Source organism: Orcinus orca, chromosome 7 (genome assembly GCF_937001465.1).
Source record: "Orcinus orca chromosome 7, mOrcOrc1.1, whole genome shotgun sequence".
Classification (NCBI taxonomy): domain Eukaryota; kingdom Metazoa; phylum Chordata; class Mammalia; order Artiodactyla; family Delphinidae; genus Orcinus; species Orcinus orca.
In genome coordinates, this window is record NC_064565.1 from 51,341,474 (window position 1) to 51,362,794 (window position 21,321).

The 21,321-nt window shown below is 39.5% G+C and overlaps 1 protein-coding gene and 1 long non-coding RNA gene across 3 annotated transcripts in view; one reads left to right on the forward strand and one right to left on the reverse strand.

Annotated features, from left to right (window-relative positions):
* IFIH1 (interferon induced with helicase C domain 1) overlaps positions 1-20,505 on the reverse strand; it is a 62,301-nt gene extending 41,796 nt beyond the window's left edge. The window contains exons 1-4 of one of the 2 annotated variants that reach the window (XM_033412538.2): positions 20,446-20,505; positions 13,110-14,013; positions 5,800-5,968; positions 1,172-1,312 (exon numbers count right to left, since the gene is read on the reverse strand). In XM_033412538.2, coding sequence (XP_033268429.1) covers positions 1,172-1,312; positions 5,800-5,968; positions 13,110-13,565 — 766 coding nt within the window. In that variant the 5' untranslated portion in view covers positions 13,566-14,013; positions 20,446-20,505. The remainder of the gene's footprint in view (positions 1-1,171; positions 1,313-5,799; positions 5,969-13,109; positions 14,014-20,445) is intronic. The other variant, XM_004283615.4, reaches the window with a different exon arrangement.
* On the forward strand, positions 13,949-18,323 carry LOC125964957 (uncharacterized). Its single transcript, XR_007478309.1, has 3 exons — positions 13,949-14,640; positions 15,249-15,429; positions 16,643-18,323. It is a non-coding gene; the product is annotated as an uncharacterized LOC125964957 (long non-coding RNA).
* Positions 20,506-21,321: the final 816 nt, after the last annotated feature.

Sequence of the window (21,321 nt, forward strand, 5' to 3'; positions counted from 1 at the left end):
TATAATGGAAATGGCAAATAGTGGTGCGCTACTGCACATCTCTTCCTGACTTAGTGTTCGGTGACATTATGTGGGCACTTGAAAGTAGCCTTAGTGGGAGTATTTACACCATGAAGATTGGCATATGCTACAAATCAGGGCTTTTTTCTTTTCCTCCGAGAGCCACTTGGTAAACATTTACCAGCACACCTGACTTCAACCTGACTATTTCTAGTGAAAAATGAATGTGGCCATTTGGGGGACAGAGGGAAGGAGAGAAGGATTCTCCTATTATGAGCAAATTAGGGAGGGGAAATAATTAAATTAGTTTGATTCTTCCAGGGCTGTCTCATATCTAAAAGGTGGACATGGCGGATCTAGTACCCACACCAATTAGTTACTGAAATTCAAACCAACTCCTGTTTAGCACTCATTCATCTTCTTTTCTAAAGCCTTGGTTTTGATCTCTATAACCCAGTTGAACCTCTCTGTGACACGCCAGTCTGTAAAAAGGGGAAAACGTAATGGCCTCATTTAATTCTCAGAAATTTGGATGAGTCAAACTAATTCATGGGGACTTCCCTGGTGGTCCAGTGAGTAAGACTCCATGCTCTCAATGCAGGGGCCTGGGTTCGATCTCTGGTCGGGGAACTAGATCCCGCATGCTGCAACTAAGAGTTCACATGTTGCAACTAAGAAGCCCACATGCCACAACTAAGAAGTCGCATGCCACAACTAAAAGATCCCACGTGCTGTAACGAAGATCCCGCGTGCCGCAGCTAAGACCCGGTACAGCCAAAATAGATAAATAAATAAATAAATCTTTTTTAAAAAAGACCCACTAATTCATGTATTTGAAAGTACTTCGAAAATCATGAAATGCAGGACTTGCTTATGATATTTACCACATGACAAGGACCATGGATATCTTATAAAATAAAATTAGAACCCAGTGTGCTCATGTTCATAACATATTAATATTGCATTAGTTTTAAAACATTTTTAGACACAAAGAGCAATTATTTTCATTTAATCTCCTCCAGAAATATTATTTTAACATAAATACTCACAAAACCCCAAAGCCCAAAATTTCTCCCTCTGTTTAATAAATCCTAATGTCATCAATGCAGCAACTGATTTTTCCAGAAGTAGTTAATTAGTGCATGTAAAAGTATGTGTGTGTCCCAAGTACCTGAAGCTACAGAAGAATCTGCAAAAGACGGTTCCAATGAATTATTCTCTATGTCCCAGGCCTCCAGACTGGGCTGATCTGTGGCTAAAAGGAGGGGCTCCTTGACCTCAGGACCATCTTCTGGTGATAGATTCTCAGACTCTGTGAATAAAAGTATTAGAATATAAACAATAGTGCCATGCAAGTTTTCATACAATATACATAACTGTCATTGTTATTTTGAAAACAGAATAGGGGTTCCTAATAGAGATTAACCTGAATATACTTAAATACTTTGAAATTCTAAACAGAATGTAAATTGTATTGCAATGCAAGTTTTTATACAATATAAAGAGCTGTTATTTTTATTTTGAAAACCAAGTGGGATCCCTAGTAGAGATCTGCCTAAATATACTACAATACTTTGACATTTTGTAAGGCTTGGAACATGTTTTTATGTTGTGACAAAGTATTTTTATTTTTTTATATGAACACAGTGAGTAATTCTTTTGTGATGACTAAATTTTATCTAAAAAGCCAATATAATAAGTATTATGCTAATCATAAGTGTGACGATTTCCTATCTGACCATCAACTTTAGGAAGTAAGCCCCTTGTTCAGTGATACAAAGTCACATGTAAGGCTGCATTAATGAAAATGCAAACTTGGTGGTAGTTTTTCTTCAGCTTGTGCTCTAGCCTTTTTGTTCTCTCACTGCGTGTTCTACACGAGATGTACATATGCTTTAATGTCAGCCTACATTCATGTATTCTGAATTTCTGGAGATTTTTTTTAGAAATTTAATGAAATATTCTGAATCCTTCCTTTCTCCTTCCCACCATTTCTTCCACCTGACCTTTTTTTTCTTCAGCCAACATGTATTGAGTGTTTTCTTAAGACTTTTGAAAGAAAGTTACAAAGAAAGGCAAGAGTTTCTGCCCTTCTGAAGTACAATGTGTCAGAGACTGCTGCCATAAAGAAAATTTCTTAAAGTATCATTTTTGATTAACCCATCTTAAAGAATAAGGAGAAAATGTGTGCTGTGTATGGAGAATTTCCTGAAGAAAACTGTTCTGACTTTGGAGTTTGTCTTTAGACAAGATGATTTTATAATATTTGTAGGTACATATTAAGTATGTTTGGGGTTTATAATAATAATAGTCAATTTATTTTGTGCTTTACAAATGTTAAATCTTTTAACCCTCAAAATAATCCTGGGTAATCAGTAATATTATTTCACAGAGGAGTAAACTGAGGCACAGAGAGGGCAAGTACCTGGTGAAAGTCACACATCCAGGGACATGAAGGAGCCAGGACTCATTAAGTGTCAGGATCCAGAGCCCAGGCCCCTGTGTTAGTCAGCATGGGCCAACATGATAAAGTACCATAGATTGAGTGACTTAAGTCACAGAAAAGTATTTTCTCACAGTTCTAGAAATAGGAAGTCCATGGTCAATGTGCCAGCAGGTTGGTGTCTGGTGAGAGCATGTTCCTGAGGTTGCAGAATGTCACCTTCTCACTGTGAACTCACATGGTGGGGAGAGAGAAAGAGACAGAGATCTCTCTTCCTCTTCGTATAAGGCCTCAGTCCTATCAGATTGGGACCCAACCTCTGGATCTCATTTAACCTTAATTACCTCCTAAAGACCTAGCTCCAGATACGGTCACATTGGGGGTTAAGGCTTCAATATACGAATTTGGTGGCAGGGGGGCTCGATTCCAACCACAGCAGCTCCTACCACAGCTAACTTTGAATAATGACAGCTAACTTTGTTCTGGGCATCAAGACCTGCTAGAAAAATGGTTAGATTCCCTTAATAATATGTACAGGTTAGCAAACAATATTTAAATTCCTGACTCCCCTGATTGGCTTTTCAGTGGAGGACATGAGAAGTAAGCCCTACTTATTTGGAATGAGTTGGTCAGAAGCTCCCTGACTGCTGGTAGGGGTAGTGAGAGTGTAAGGATGCTGAGTCCCAGAAGGGGATTGCATCTTCCATCCAACCTTCAAAAGAAGCTTGGAAATCCCTTTCTACTGGGCTCCCTGTCTTTGTAAGAGCCCACATATCTGGGGTAACAGCCATAATCACCCACTTTGGTTGAAAGAAGGAAAAGCCCCAAATGTAAGAGGATCCTGTCAGGGGACCAGGGAGGGCGAAAAGGATGATGGATAATTGGTGCCACTTTTTTCTTTTCAGGAGGCCTTTATCCCTTTTATAAAGTGTTTGGCCTTGGCCAGCCGACATTATGTGCACAGGCTAGGAGAGTTTGGATAAACTAGTCCCCAAGCCATTCTGAAACAGACATGTAAAGACTTAATCATAATACGAAGTTACGGCATATTATAAGGAAAGTAAAGAGGAAGGCATGTGAATATTAGATGAGGTATATGATGAGGTGTGTTATTATACAGGTATTATGTGTATATATACTTTACCTAGGATTGCTATCGTTCAAAGCATTAGAATTTGAAAAATCGCATTAGCTTCCAACAAGGCACCTTGTAAAGTGGAACTTAAAAATATCTTAGAAAGAAATATGTTGTATGTAACTTGTTGCTCCGCTCCCCCCCCAACAAAAAAAAGACAGAAATATGGCGAGACATTGTCTATGTCAGGAGAAGCTAGAAGACACTTAGAGTTGATCTTTTAGACTTTTTCCTAAACTAGTACACAACCGTAAAACGGGTAAGTACCCTCTACTTCGGGGGATGGATATAACAAGGTCTTTTGTGATCTGCAAGGCTGCTCTTTCTAATATCCCTCGATACACTGAGACCAAAATTTCCCAGGGAACAAAAAAATTGAGACTGCAGTCATTTCCCTTTGAAGTTCAAGTCCTAGGGTGTTTGTCATGGATGGAAATGGTCCCACGAGGTCTTGAAAGGGAACTCATCATGAGACGGTGTGATCTGCACTGGGGTCCAGCTCATCCTTGAGGTATGTAGGAGAAATTTGGCCCCATTATTGTATGTAAGTTTGGCCTGAAGTCCCTTTAGAATTAGCAAACTGGCATTAGAGTTACATTGTGGAAATAATAGCTGGGCCATAATATATAAACGCAAAAGAACCCATAATCTTGATGTTGCAAGCAAGTGGCACCACTGAGCCCACTCCAGAGAACTGAAGCAAAATCAAGGTGCTTCTACTGAGAGGGATTTTTTTTTAGATACAGTTACACTTTGCTGTGGAAATAGAAACAGTGACAGTAGAAACTGGGGGACCTGCTAGTGGACAGATCATGGAATTACTGCTTGGCTTTTGAAAGCTGGATTAACCACATTTGGCTGAATAAATCCCCCTCAAATCCCTAGATAATCTCAAAAAGGGGAGCCTCTTGAGCTTTTCACTTTGTGGCCATCCCAAACATATGACACCATACAGCATTTGCTTTGGGCTGAAGCAAGAAGACCTTCCCTAAACATGGATTACACTTCACTCCCCATGATTCATTTACACACAGGTCCATTAATACTATTTTGTAATTCTTCTGGGCTTTTCAATATTTCATAGTAAAAATATTTGTGTGTGTTTATGTTTGTCTCTCTCGCTATATATACATATACACACACATACGTACACACTGTTGTGTGTATGTGTATATATACACTAGATATATATACACACCGATATATACGTGTATATATATATTGTGTGTATTTCTAACCACTGAGCAAAATTAAGCTATTTCATAAATAATACAGCATAAAATCATAATATGCTGTTTACTCTACTAATTTAGTAACTATCTGTTTTTCTTTTGCATGAGTAACTTAGAAAAATGTTCGCTGTGTTTTTTATTCCATTAGGAAGTGTGGTTTATGGGAATGGGGACTTTGTATGTCTCATTTAAATCCATATCCCCAGCACCTAGAACAGTGTCTGGTACTCATTACATGTTGATTGAATGACTGACTGAATAAAAGAAGTGAAGTAAGCTTGAAATGATTATAATCATTTAAATTACATATAATTGTGAATAAATTATACCAATTATAAGTTGGTAATCATTCATTACCAATTAAACTTCAATTTGTCTTACATATGATATTTTTTAAAGCACAGGAAATATACTCTGTAAAGAAAAATAAGATGGCAGATTATATTAGATTTACAAATGGTATATGTGAAAGAGCTCTAAAATGTTATTTCTATTATTATAATTGAATACTTTTAAAAACTCACAGAAAGGAACACTGTGATATGTTAGCAATTACAGACCTTTTATCAAATGTTTAATAAATTCCTTAAAAATTTATATAAATGTCCAGAAGACTATGCAGCAGTTGTAATAATCACTAAAATATTTTCTTCCAATTTATTTGTCTAGGCAATGTTAAAATTATCTTGATAAAAATCTCAGACAATCACTTTGTTTCCAAAATAAGATGGGAAATGGAAAACATGTTGGACAAGGAGTCAGCTGCCAATATTCCAGCCCAGCTTGCTGAGTGCTGTGGTCTTTGGAAGGTTCATCTTTTCCCAAGCAGCAGTTTCCTCATTTGTAAAACGAAGAAAACATACCTCTCAAAATCGCTTGAAATTTTGATTCTAAATACCCTAGTATTTGGCACTGTGTCTACAGGTTTCATTAAACTCTCAGTCACTAGGCGAAACGCAAAAACCCTTCCTTTGCGGAATTAGCAATACCTGCATTGCTTTCATAGCAATCGGTGCCTGTTAACTCCTGGGCAAGCGCATCGTTTCCTGTTTCCCTCAGCACAGTCACAAACGTAGAAAACCAGTTTTCTTTCTGCACGATCCTTTTCAGTAGCTCTCTTACCCCTGCTTCATTTCCATTATTTTCTGCAGCAGAAACCTGTTTTAAGAGAAAAGTAGAATTAAAGAAGTCCAACTATCTTATGAATAAATTTAAACAGGAACTAGCCTTTAGAAAAATTGCACAATTAAGCATATGTATAAAGGCTCATATTCAAATACTAAAGAAAACAGCAATACCACTTACAGAAATTTTGGATTCTAGGGGGAAAAAAATCCCTGGGCCAATCCCCCGTTTAAATATATACTATTTTTTTAAGCTATTGAGATATTCAAAGCTGACACTTAGGAAACATGTTTTACCTCCGCCATTCTGAATAAGGGGTGCAAAAGAAGGCGTCTTTAATTTCTAGCCATGTTATGTCTATTTGCATCAATTTCTTTCTGTATATCTAGGGCTTGATATATCTTTTCAACTCATGGAGTCTATAAACAGGAAATCAAACATTTCTTATTCGACCTCTCTTTCTTCACTATTACCACTATGGAATAAGTAATTACTATCAGACATTTATATTCTTTAATATTTGTATTATTTATTACTGCTATAATATATTTTTTTTAAATTTGTATTTACTTAACATTATAAGACATTTATTTCTATATTCCTTTTTTTAAGTATTGGGCAGAAGCATTTCTATATCCATTCATTACTATTTTTAACCTTCATTTAATTTCTCCTTTAGATTAATCTAGTAAATCTTTTTAAATGTGAATCATTTGTGTAATCCTTATTACAGTGCATCTCCCCAGTTCTTAATACAGCACCAAACATTTGGAGAAAAGATCACATTTAGACCAGAAAGAAATTAGGCAGGACACCATCAACTTGCTGGGCCATTAGTCAAGCCACTTCCTCTCCAGACCTCAGTTTCTACATGTGTAAAATGAAGCAACTGAAATAAAATTACAGCATTTGTCCATCCTAGCTACATGTTAGAATCACCTGAGGAGCTTTAGAAAATACTGATGTCTGAAATCTACCCCCAGAGATTCTGATTTGTCCATGGGGGGAAACCAGAAACTTTTTTCAAAAGCACCTCTTGATTCTAATCAGCAGCTTAGGTAAGAAGTACTAACTTACATACTCTCAGAGGTCTTTCTCAACATTTGCCCATCTTCTACATGTATAATATGGACTATTCAGCTAGATTAATTGTTTCCTACAAATTTGTGTATTTTCTAGTCCTATAAATATATCCAATAACCATTTAATTTCAGGAATTCACATTTTTGGAACAATGTCTGGTACAAATTCAGTGTTTATTATTATGATGACTGGGAAAAGCATCTATCTTTACAAACATTTCACCAGCAGACACTACTTAGTACAAGATTATACCACATGATTTCTACCCAAAGAATATGTTCGTTTCATCAGCTAATAGATAATTATGTTATTATACATGTTTTGCATATATCAACCCAACAGCTCTGAAGAAGATACCGATATTAACCCATTTTACAGATCAGAAATCCAAGGCTCAGAGAAGTCCAGTTACCTCCCTAAGGCCACAAAGCTAGTAAATGGCAGAGGTAGAATTAGATCCCAGGCATTGGCTTCAGAGGCTGAATACTGCCTTACTGAGCTGTAATTATAGCTGGTAATTGTCTCCAATTTTAAGTTCATTTTCCGACAAGAAGTGGTTAAAATGACTACTTGACTTAATAAAATTTAGGCGATTTCAGTCCATCTCCCCCACAGCATTTCTAAGCAGATTCTTGCTCATTTCCTACTTTTCTTTAATTTTGTTAATTTTCTAATGGAAATTCTTTGTCTTCTCTGATGTTTGTAACATCTCTACTTATTACCTGCTAATTTAAGCAGTAGTCTCTAAAGATGCTAAATGACACTGGTTTGAGCACCTTATTTTAACTCAACCATTTCCATTTTTAATTATCTCAGCCTTTTATCAGCTTTAAACTCATTCCACAGAAGTAGTAATCAGAAAGCATTTCTCTAAAATGAACAAGTGAAGCACTGTAATAAATACTTATACTTAAAAACCTAAGCATATTATATCCACTAAATTTTCTTTGACTACTAACCAGTTAGTCGATCTTTACTGTAGAATTGTATTTGTCAAGCTTGCTTTGTCCTTACTGAGTTCAGGCATTTGAGAATCATTATGCTATTATTTCCTGCAAGTATTTTTATTATTTGAATGTGGAACTACATATATAATACCTGTACAATTTTAGCAGTCATCAAGATTCTGAATTTTTAAGAAATCTTCCTAGTTTGGGTGCTAGAAAGTACATCAATTCCCTTTAAAGCAATCACACAATGTTTTTTACTTAATCTGTTCTCCTATGTATAAGATCCCAGTAGGGCTTCCCTGGTGGCGCAGTGGTTGAGAGTCTGCCTGCCCATGTAGGGGACGCGGGTTCGTGCCCCGGTTCGGGAAGATCCCACATGCCACGGAGCGGCTGGGCCCGTGAGCCATGGCCGCTGAGCCTGCGCGTCCGGAGCCTGTGCTCCGCAACGGGAGAGGCCACAACAGTGAGAGGCCCGCGTACCTCAAAAAAAAAAAAAAAAAAAAAAATCCCAATATATACACTTGATTACTGAAATTCTTGGGAAATGAATATTTAGACTTGAGCCTGAAACAGGACATATAATGATTCCCACTCATGTTCCTTCCCCACTGAATGTATTCTCTGAATATGAAGTTAAAAATGTCTATGGATACATTGTTAACCAATTTATAGAGTGTAAAATAAATATGAGTTTGTGGGTAATACAGTTCAATGCTTTCATATCCTGAATTCTTTTTTTTTTTTTTTTTTTTGCGGTATGCGGACCTCTCATTGCTGTGGCCTCTCCCGTTGCGGAGCACAGGCTCCGGACGCGCAGGCTCAGCGGCCATGGCTCACGGGCTCAGTCGCTCCGCGGCATGTAGGATCTTCTTGGACCGGGACACGAACCTATGTCCCCTGCATCGGCAGGCGGACTCTCAACCACTGCGCCACCAGGGAAGCTCCCTGAATTCTTTGATCTATGTTTTTTCTAACAGAAATCAGTAGAGAAACCAAAGATATTTCGTTTAAGCACTGGCTTGCCAACACAATTGTAAAGTTAGATAAAAATGCTTTCTTCCCCCTCAGAACAACCGTAGATAGCTATTTAAATATAATGGTGACCTTTTAATACAGCAGAGCTCAACCCTCAGTACCAGTAAATCAGGAAGCAAAACTCTTACGTTAAAAACAAAGAATTTTTAAAGAACAAGTTCCCTGCAAAAGTTAATGTCTTTCTGAATGACTATGTATTGTCACAATGACATAACTAATTTCTTATTTGTACTTTTTGTTGCTAATAAAATTCTTACCCATCCTAATTTACCTGACATTACAATGAGCTAGAAGGAGATTAACTCTAATACTCAACTTCATGTAGATGGAACTGGAGGGTTTCTAGTTGGACTGGTGATATTATCTGCGGTTCTACTGTGTAAATGAAAGGTACAGAGTGTCTTCTAGGACTATAGATGTTTGATGCTTTGAACTGGGCAGGGCTGAAACATGCAGCTTACTTAATCTGTTCAAATTGATATTAAGACAGTGTGGAGGGGCTTCCCTGGTGGTGCAATGGTTAAGAATACGCCTGCCAATGCAAGGGACACGGGTTCGAGCCCTGGTCCAGGAAGATCCCACGTGCCGCAGAGCAACTAACACCATGTGCCACAACTACTGAGCCTGGGCTCTAGAGCCCGTGAGCCACAACTACTGAGCTTGTGTGCCACAACTACTGAAGCCGGCGTACCTAGAGCCCTTGCTCTGCAACAAAAAGAGAAGCCACTGCAGTGAGATGCCCGCGCACCACAATGAAGAGTAGGTCCCGCCTGAGGCAACTAGAGAATGCCTGCACAGCAACGAAGACCCAACACAGCCAAAAATAAATAAATGAATAAACAAATTAATTAATTTTTTAAAAAACACTATAGAAATGTTTACATGATCCACAGTTCATGGCTGTCTAAGTCATGGATGTGCTACGATGTCACTTAGCATCCTAAATAGAAGCAGGCCAGTACAGGGACACCCCCTTGCTGTTAGGGAGCATCTATTATAATGATCTATAAAGTGATTCTTGTATTTATTGCTGAGTCCTCAGTGTTTGCAATAGTGCCTCACATATACTAGACATTCTTTAATTATTTGTTAGAAGAATGAACACTGATCAACGCTGCATCGTAAACTCCATGAAAGCACGGACAGTATTTGTGTTATTCTCCAATCATTTCAGCACTAGCATGGTGTCTGATGCAAGGTGCCGCTCCATAAATTTAAACCGAATGAATGAATAATCAGTCGATTAAATAAATTTCTTTGGGTACCTGCTGGTCACAAAACTAAATCTAGGATCATGTTTTTAGAAGTGCTTATGTAAGAGGGGCAGGGATTGGGAGGTGGAGGTGAGAATCCAAGACCAAGTAGAAAGTGTCAACCGGAAAACAGGAAAAGCATTAAAATAAAATGTTTTTTAGAAGTTCTGATTTCTTAGTTAAATGCTATTTTAAGGTGTCAAAAAAGCAGATTTGGAGATCTTATATTCATCATCCACCCATCCATTCCCCAATGCCTGGCAAGGCAATTCATTACTCCAAGTGTTTTCATTTCTTATTCCAGACAATTCTTTGGAAATAAATCCAATCAATCAACACTTATTAAGCACCAATATTATACTTAGTCCTAACTGGGTTCTGGTTTCATCCTTAGATGAAAAACAATGTTTCTCCCTCAAATCACAGTTTAATCCGGGGACTTTAGGAGGCAGATCTCAATTTCAACATGGGGTATTTACCTAAATCCCTGAAACTTTAAATTCACAAGGAAATGTGACCAAATAAATAATAGAAGTCACCATCATAAGCAAACAGCTCTTTCTTATTTATAAAGCCTTTTCATAAACACTATTTCTCACTCATGTTCAATAAAATACTGTGAATGAGAGAGGAAATTATTATTAGGTCCATTTTCATGCGTACGCTTAGGATCAGGAAACAAATAATGTAGTCCAAAGTAACGCAGATGGTAAGAAACAGAGATAGATCTCAAATCCAGGTCTTGCCATTCCAAATTCCCATGCTTTCCCCACTACCCTTTGCTGTTATACGATAAACATTCCTCAAGGACCCCATATCAACATGCTGGGGATTCTTCTAAACCCAGTGGTGCCTTTCCATCAGCCGCCATTGATTCCTTTTGAGACTGATGGTACCTGGAAAATGACGTGTACAAAAACTATTCCAAAGTTTCACGCAGACACTATTGCTCCTTTGAAAGCCTCAGATACATAGCTCCTCTAGCTTTCAGGGCCTCCTTTGAAATATGACTCTGAGGGAGAATTTGGGTTGCTTTGGCCTTAACTGCTACCACTACACAAATGTCCCTTTATATCTTCTTTGTGTCAAATCCCTTGCATTCCTGCTAGCTGCCTCCAAGCTTGCCAGAATCAAGAACTTGGATAAAAACTAGCTGGCAGAAATTCAATCCAGGCAAGACAAAAGTGATGCTGATAGGCAGACATATTTAGAGTAAATAAGGAGAAGTGCTGTTTCGCTGGCAATCGGGACTTCGTACCCACTAAACATAAACAGCTTTGTGGTGTTACTGGACTCTGTTGCTTCTGGACTTCCTAACAGCTACTGTGGCTGGAAATGCCATCTTCCATCTCCAGCTGGCTTGAAGGCTGCATACTGTCTTCCAAATTAAGTTTCTGCCACAGTGATGTACACATTTGTCATATCCAGCTGGACTACTATAATGCGTTCTAGCTGGTTCTCAATACACAAAACTACATAAACGTTACCGACAACAGTGTAATGTAATTTACTAGTTGGGAAAACCAGTCCTCAGAATTAGATTCATGCTTGGGTCTTTGGACAGGCCCTATGGCTGTCAAGAGGACGAAGGAGTATTAACTTTAGTCACTAAAGACCAAGTCACATCATAGGCTGATACGAGTCCCGTGCCCAGAACTTTGTAACAAGGATACAAACAGTTGATGAATTAAAAAGAAAGAGAGAAAGAAAGTGTCAAAAATCATAGCATGTTAGACTTTGACCCTCAAAATGGGTTTATTTGCCTACATGCCTTTCAAAATAAGACTTTTGACGCACACCCTGAGTAAGTCAGATTTAAATAGGTAAGCATTTCTATACTCCACAGGACATCTTCACTCATTGAAAAACAATGAACAATAAAACATTAAGTGTAAAGTCACCTGTAAAATTCATCCTGTCAAAATGCCACGTAAAAAGTCCACTATTCTTTTATTAATATGAAAAACTGCAACTAGCAACATATTTTTTCAGTTAATTATCTCCAATTTTTGATTCCCAGAGAGTTGAAACTTTGAGTAAAGAAAAAAAAAAGTGTGTGTGTCTGTGTGTGTGTACTATGTAGTTTCCCCATTTGGACCAAAATTAAATGGTATAGTGCATAATATAGGCCAGAGATTGGCAAATGTTTTGTTTAAAGCCCAGATAATAAATATTTTAGGCTTTGTGGGCTATACGTCTCCGTACAAATGCTCTTAAAGCGCAAGCGCAATCATAGCATGTAAATGAATGAGCACTGGCTGTGTTCCAAGAAAACTTTCTTTATGAACTGAAAATTTAAAAATTTAAACACCATTCTTAGCTTTCGGACTGGATTTAGCCCATGGATCATGGTTTGCTGATCCCTGTTCTATGGAACTTTATAAAATAAGACATAAAATTTCACACCATCAGGAACTAAATCCCTAGCTCTGCTAATGTCTTCCTGGGAGAACTTCGGCAAGTTATTTAAACTGCCTCAGTTTTCTCATCTGTAAAACGGCACAGTTAATAACATAAAAAAACCTCAATAGATTATTGCGAGCATGAACTCTGATAATACATTTTGCAAATGATACTAATTGCACACAGTAAGTGTTTAATAAATGTTGTCTATTATCATACATTATTATTCTAAAGTTAACTCCTCTTTAGTTTATTTCAGTGAAAGAATTAGAAAAGTAGCCGTTTTCAAAATTATGTTTTCAAAAGCCTAGATATTCTCTTCTCAAGGAGGGATCCAAATTTACCAAAAGATATCAAAGAACATTTGGAATGGGGCAAATGGAGGAACAACCCCGAGTTGCAATACCTGTATCTGCCTACAAGTCCAGCTCCATTTGAACTGACACCTACCCGATTTCTGTCTTCAACTGTCAACAGCTCTTCCATCACACATCTATCCAAGACATCTGTAACCAGAAGCTTGTCCACCAGTGTGGGCTGAAGGAGGTTCAGCAATTGGAGACACTCATCGTGAGCATTCTCAAAAGATGGAGAGGGCAAGTCTGTGAGCTCAGGGTTCACGTAGCGGGCGGCTAAGGGGTTGCCTGCTAGCCGGAGGGCGTCCACAAACATCCTAGTCCAGCCGAGGGGCCAGACCCCCTTCTCCAAGGTGTTCAGAAGCAGATCAGCTGCCTGCATGTTCCCGGTGGTGGCGGCCGTCCTCTGAATCTGCTCTTTCACCTCTGCAGGTAGAAAGGTCAGATAGTCCAGTACTGGCTCCACCTGGATGTACATTTTCACTCGGGCCCTGAAACACGAAATGAGATAGCAGAAATTCTTGTCTGCGGAATACCCATCCGACGACATCTTTCCTTCTCAGAGGTCGGAGAAGATTCTCCCCAATAGACGGACAAGTTGCTGTTCTCAGCTCAGCGGATGAGATGTGTGGCCCGCTGCTTTGGAGCGGCAGGGTCTGCAGCGATGCTGCTGACAACGACGGGGTTGCCTGCACGACGCCCAGGTGGGCGCGCGAGGGCGCGGTCGCACCTGGGCAGGCGGGCAGGTAGGCAGGACGCGGCGGCGGCGGCGGGCGCTCGCAGGGGCTGGGGACCGGTGCGCCTCGTCTGCGCACTGGGGTGGAAGCTTCTGGGCCAGCTTTCCGCCAGGCAGTTTTATAGTTTGCCTGATTACGGTTTCTGTTTCGATTCTCTTCTTCAGGACTTTCCACAAGTAATCCGCCGGGCGGGGAGTGTCTGGTCTGGGAGGAGCCACCCTTTGGTCGGTTCCGGTATGCACAGTCCTTCGGTCAAGGGCCCTGTGGGAAAAAGAAAAAGAAAGGGAATTCTCTCTTCCAGCGAGTAAGACAGCAGCGCTCCAGCAATGCCAGCGGGTATTTCGTCTACCTTGCAGGGTTCGGCCTTAAAATTCAGACTTCTTTCCCAGGGCCGTCTCACATCACCCCTCGTCAGCTAAGATGTGGAGGGGGTGCAAGCGCGTGACTGGGGGCTTCCCAGCCCAGAGGGGAAGAGAAACTGCCACAGACCCTGATGTCAGCAGCAAGGTGTTAGCCTTGGCTGGTGAATGCAGGCAGCCCCTGGCCGCGCCTGAGTGGTAAGATTACAGGGGACAGGCAGAGAGATGAAGCTAAGAAGACATCTTTTCAGAGATGTGTTAAGCCCAGAACCCCAGGATGAAGTGACCGCTGTACCCTTTCCAGAACAAACCTGCCCTTCTGTGGGTCCCCAAGAAGTAACTCTTTGGGAATTTGTGGGTGGGTATGCAAAAGAGCAAGTAATGATAAGCAATTAACTGTATCGCCTCATGCATAGATAGTAGTATTTATTTGGCTTTGACCAAGGCCTGGTGACAGATGCTGAAGGACTTGAACCGACAACTCAGCTTAGGAGGAAGCCAAGACTGAGGGTTTCCCATCACCCAGTATGTAAGTTCCCCATATTCTTTAATATACAACTTTCCTTTAATAAAACAAAACAAAATCCCCAACAACTTATTTTTGATGTAGCTGCCATTCTTTTCTTGGATTCAATACAGCAAGTTTTGGCTGAAGCAGCTAGGAACTTAATTAGCAACTAATGTACCAACTTGTAGTAAACATCAACATTTGTCTATGTCATGAGGGAAGAGACACCCACACTGAGAAGTGGCAGCTTTGGTTCGGTACAGAAGCCACATAAATGTGAGTCCTTCACGTGGCTACTCATTCAGGTGTTCTGCAACCCTGGGTGACTGTGGGTGGTAGCTTATCTGCTTCATAATGAGAACCTCATGGTCCAGAATTATATGGAGGAGGAAGGGGTCATTTAGGCTGTCAAAAAGATATATTTAGGAAAAGGAATCTGCTAGCAATGCACATTCAATGAAGTTTGGATAGGCCAGGGAAGCTTGGTGGAGTTTGGGACTGGATAAGTGAAACACAGAATCTTTGTATTTACCGGAGGCATAGAAAATACCCAATTGAGTACTTTATAGCTGTCGTCTTATATTATTTGCTAATTATATTATGTAGCTAAGCCTTTTTTCTTCCCCAAGGATTGTAAGCTGCTTGAAGAAAGGACATATTTACACAGGACCAGTACAATACTCTACAAATAGTAGGCCCTTGCTGATTTTCCCCCTGAATGGGAATTTTATTTGCCTTGACCCGGCAGCTGGCTTAATGTCAAACACACAGTGAAAGTTGTTGAAGTGAAATAGAACCTTGGCCTTGCAGGTGAGCCTGATTTATGCTATTCTTTGCTGTTTCTTCATAAAATATTACCATATCTTTATTTACTTTGGAGAGTTTATCTTGTAGGTAGAAGATAACCACATTAGACATTTCTACAGAAGTATTCAAATTATCAATTTTAGTTATGTGTCTACAAAGATATCTGTCAGGGCTATTAAAGTCCCCCTCACCCCCTCAGGTGCTGGCAGGTTTTATTCAGTATGTTAAAGCAAGAACAAACAAACCAAAAAATATTCTGTCCCCTGTTACTCATCCGTCCGTCCTTTAGTTTCAAACATTGGGGAATAAAAAGGGGTTGCTTATTAAATATGGGGAAATAATGACATCTTCTTAACACCACAGAATTGCTGTCCTGGTGAAAGAGGGTCAAAAGTGGAAGTTTAAATGTTTGGTATTTAGATTATATCATTCATTCAATCACTTAAAAAAATGTTATTAAGAACCTACTATGTGGGGCTTCCCTGGTGGCACTTAAGAATCCGCCTGCCAATGCAGGAGACATGGATTCGAGCCCTGGTCCGGGAAGATCCCACATGCCGCGGAGCAACTAAGCCTAAGCCCATGTGCCACAACTACTGAGCCTGTGTGCCACAACTACTGAAGCCTGCGCACCTAGAGCCCGTGCTCCACAGCAAGAGAAGCCACCGCAATGAGAAGCCCTTGCACTGCCAACGAAGAGTAGTCCCCGCTCACTGCAACTAGAGAAAGCCCGCGCACAGCAACGAAGACCCAAAGCAGCCAAAAAATAAATGAACTAAGTAAATCTATTTTTTTTTAAAAAAGAACCTACTATGTGACCAGTGTTGCTCTAGGAGCAGTTTATAAAACTAAACAAAGTTCCTACTTTTATGAGTCTGACATTCTAATGGGAGTGGGAAGACAGAAAATAAATAATAACTAGAAAATATACAGTGTGCCAGGTGAGGATAAGTGCTATGAGGACTCTGGTAAGATCTAGCTAATAATGCACGTTGCAATTTCACTGGTTGATTTTTCATATAGATGCCCTCTCCTGACCCTCACCGTTAGCATCACATAATACCCATCAATAAAAATTATCAATACATATTTACTTTCAGGTAAGAGTCACTTTGCTGCATGAAGATTGAGTGATGAGGACTGATCCTGAGGGAAAATATAAACCTCTTTATTTTTAGGAATCTACCATAGTCTTTTTTTTTTTTTTTTTTTGCAGTACGCGGGCCTCTCACTGTTGTGGCCTCTCCTGTTGAGGAGCACAGGCACCGGACGCATAGGTTCAGCGGGCCATGGCTCACGGGCCCAGCCGCTCCGCGACATGTGGGATCTTCCCGGACCGGGGCACGAACCCGTGTCCCCTGCATCGGCAGGCGGACTCTCAACCACTGCGCCACCAGGGAAGCCCTACCATAGTCTTGATAGAGCCACTGCTGGAGGAAAGAAGTTGAGGAAAAAGAAAGCCAATCTCTCAAAATGTATCCTTTTTCTTCATCTATATTTTTGCACCATGGTTTAGTTTATTTTCTTTTTTGTTTTAATAGGGGTTTCCTCTGTCACATTTCTTCATATAACTTTTATTATCATCCTCCTTATTGTTTCTAAACATAAGTTACTGTTTCCTTTCTCCTTTGAGGTAGGAAGTCATACTGAGCTGTATTTTTCCTTTTTTCTAGAGCTGCCTTTCTTTTTAAACCCAAAAGCAATATTTCAGTCTCCATCAGTTTTAAAAGTCACCTTTTAGCATTTTGTTTTTTAAATTGTAGTTCAGGAAGATGCTAGATAACAGATTCTTGCTGTTATCCAACTTACCATTTGAGTTTTCTACAGCTAAGAAGTAGTAAAAATCATAACTGCCACTTCTTTGACAAACTAGAACTACAATTTAATGGCCACACATGGCAGTAATGCCTTTTCCAAAGAAAATGACAATAAATTTAATTTGATGAGGAAATGCTTCTAGAATTGATGCTCTGTTTTTTTCACTTGTTTACTAAATTGTATCAATAAAGAGCCTATTCTGTGTAATTTACAGTTAGATGCCCTTGGACTAGCAGAATAGAGCTGTGATTAAGCTTAGAGACTGTGAGCTCAGGATACCAGGATTCGCATCTCAGCACTGCCTCTTAATTGCTGTGTGATCTTAGGAAAATAACCTCAAATTTCTCAGTTGTAAAACGAGAATGATAATGATACCAGTACTATGTCATAAGGTTGTTGGAAGCACTTAGCACTAGTCCTGGCATGTTATACATGCCCTATACATGACTGCCAGCATTTTTATACAAACGATGAGTAAGAGATGTTGCTAGCCCTCAATGAATGTACAGTTGATAGAGGAAATAACTTAGTTATACACATAAACATTATATAATAACTAGCCATCTAACTGATACTTACACAGGATCCCTTTTTGCAAGAAACAAAAGCTGATAGGCTGATTTAGCAGAAAAGTTTATTGAAAGGATACCATTTATATGTCAATGCTACTCTCTCACTTGTCCCAGCTTACCCTTCCCCCTCCCCGTGTCCTCAGGTCCATTCTCAAATAGATAGCTAGTGGGAAGCAGCCGCGTAGTGCACGGAGGTCAGCTGGGTGCTTTGTGACCACCTAGAGGGATGGGATAGGGAGGGTGGCAGGGAGGCACAAGAGGGAGGGGATATGGGGATATATGTATATGTATAACTGATTCACTTTGCTGCACAGCAGAAACTAACACAACTTTGTAAAGCAAGTATATGCCAATAAAGATGTTAAAAAAAGGATATTGTTTATATTTCAAAAACATAAATAGGTCCAAAATAGAAAAAAATTCTAAGTTTACTAGATCATGATACCCATTTCTTAATTACTTCCAAAAATTGTTATAAACTTTTGGTTTTAAGTGTGCACGTGTGAAAGCTTTTCAACGTAATGAAAAGTTTTGGCAAAAAAATCAGGTGTCAGTGAAACATTTTCCAAACATCCATTTTTCTAAATACTTCCTCCATAGCTTAATTCCTTTTAAAAGCAGTTACTTGCATATTTTCACACCTTTAAAACAACACCTTTGCCTCAAAGGCATAAATTGGCTGAGCTTTTCTTTTTCTTTTACTTTATTTTACAATAAATGCTCAAGAACAAACTACAGTCAACTGTAGGTAGAGTGCCATTGTCTTTTCCTTGAAATCCTGGTTGACATTTAGCTGGTGAGCAGTGTGTGGTTAGATGTCTCGGCCTGTGTCCATTCTGAGTGAGGAGTGCCTGCTCTAGTTGCTTAATACCCACCCCATATACTTAGTTAAATATTTTCATTTCACCTCTGCTCCTATATAGCTGACAAAGTCTTGAAGTAGGATTAGGAGACAGAAGTTATTGCTGTAGAATGAGTTATTGAAATCAAATATTGAGATAAATTGAACCAAACTTTTGAGCTGCTAAATCACATGGTTACACTAAGATTTCAAAAAAATAAAAAATAAAGCATTGTCAATTACAAATTATTTTTATTATTAATACAGTAGATTATATCAGTTGCATTTTAAAATCTTATTTCACTTTTGTCTGATCACTTACTTTTTTTTTCTTTGAGGTACGTGGGCCTCTCAGGGAAGGAAGCCCTGATCCCTTACTTTTAAGTTTGTATTGTTGTTTGTATTTTAGGATATGTCATTATATTTGTACATGTAAAGATTTTCTAAATAAATAAATAAATAAATAAATAAATATATATATATATATATATATATATAGGGGTACGTGTTCAAATATTTTAACTGATAGGGATCAAGAACAAAGTACTTGGGGCTTCCCTGGTGGCGCAGTGGTTGAGAATCTGCCTGCCAGTGCAGGGGATACGGGTTCGAGCCCTGGTCTGGGAAGATCCCACATGCCGCGGAGCAACTGGGCCCGTGAGCCACAACTACTGAGCCTGCGCATCTGGAGCCTGTGCTCCGCAACAAGAGAAGCCACGATAGTGAGAGGCCTGCGCACCGCGATGAAGAGTGGCCCCCGCTTGCCACAACTAGAGAAAGCCCTCGCACAGAAACAAAGACCCAACGCAGCAAAAAAAATAAATACATTTATAAAAAATAAAAGAACAAAGTACTTGGAGACTACAGCTCCAGAGAGCTTCCCAAGGGCTAGAGATTGTGTTAAGTTTGAAGAGCAGTATTAATAAGAATGAAGGGGGAAGGTGTGGAGGTGAAAGGAGAGAAAGCTCCGGGAGGAAAAGAAATTCAACGTTTAGATCGTAGAAGTAGAATATTCCAAGTTGCTAGCGTTATTATTGCTTTGTGACAAGTGTTGGTATATTAAGTTAATACACGGAACTTGAATATATTTCATAGCCTATTGCCAGACATGCTGCCCAGCAGATTTGTTCCAGAATTGGACCCTTTTTAAAAAATTAATTTTTATTTAAAAAATAGTTTATATTCACTGTAGAAATTTCAGAGGGAAAATCACATCATATTGAAGAAGATTATATGAATTACTTATAATCCTATCACCCAGAGATAGGCATTATTAATATTTCAAATGCATTTCCTACCAATATTTAATTGCACAAATATATGTGTAAATGCATGTGTGTGCACATACCTATACACACTCAACATCTGTTCATCAGAGAGTGAGCTGAGGTGACCTCAACTGTGAGGAAGAGATCTCCAAGGAAGAGATCTCCATAGGTAGATTGTATTGACATTCCAAGGGGAGAAAGAATCTGTGAGAGATTCCCTGCGGCAGGGGTGGCCAGGATATAATAAGTTCATTCCTGAGTTGCCTTTGCTGTACTGACTCTTCTTAGTCCCAGGTCTTCCATGAAAGGCTGCCACATGTAATGGGTTTGTGTTGTGGTGCTTTGGTTAATAAAGGAGAGGCAGTGGCCCCATGTGGTGGAGCAGAGCTACACAGAGAGAAAAGTGTATCTGTAGAAAGTGAGACAGGGAGCATAGATTGAGAATTCCATCCAAGAGAGACAATGAGAGCATAAGCCCTCTAGGGATAGTCAGACATCTTAGGAACTGTGCCAGACTTACCATGCTCTACAGGATACGAAGGGCCATCTCAGTAGGCATACTTTCAGCTGCAAGGTAAAGACGATGCCTGAGTAGGTGTGGCCCAGCAACAGGAACTGATTTTTCTCACATAACAAGAAGAGCCAATGATTCATTGAGGTCAGAACTCTGGGATGTGTCCTGTAATCTTCTTGGCTTTTCTCTCATGGTTGCAAAATGGCTACTACAGCTCTGAACATCATTTCTTCCTACAACTCCAGTTAAAAGTAGGTTGTAGCAGCATGGAACATAGAATTTCTCCCACTTGCCTTCTCCACAGTGAAGGAAAACAAAAGTGTCCCTGGAGTCTCACAGCAGAATTTTTTTTATATGTCTCATTGGCTAGAACTGGGCTGTGACACCGCCCCTAAAATAAAGTGATACCTGCTCAAAATACTAAAAAATTCTGATTTCTAATAGTAAGACACTGTTTGTCACAGGAGCTCAAGCTATTTTATTTGACCATTAAAATACAAAAATAACCCAGAGAAAGCTAGAAAAATTTGTTTTCTAGATGCTTTCCTTACCTGAGCACACACATTGCCCTTGAAGAGCATCCCCAATAGGAAGTACCAAAGCAGCCATTCAATTCTTTGTTGTGGTGGCAAAGTGAGCTAGAAAGTTGTTCTCAAGCCTAGTTGTATATTTGACTCACAGGGAGACATATATACAATTATTTATTGCATCAGAATCTCCACAATTGGAACTTTATTGTCAATTATTTCTCCTTTCAATTCCACCTGTGATTCCACTCTCCAGCCAGAGTCGAGAACTAGAGATGAGGGCCTCTGCTAGCCTAGGGTCAACAGAGAGTACAGTGGAGTCTCGTTACTCGCTATAAACTCACCCTGAATTAGC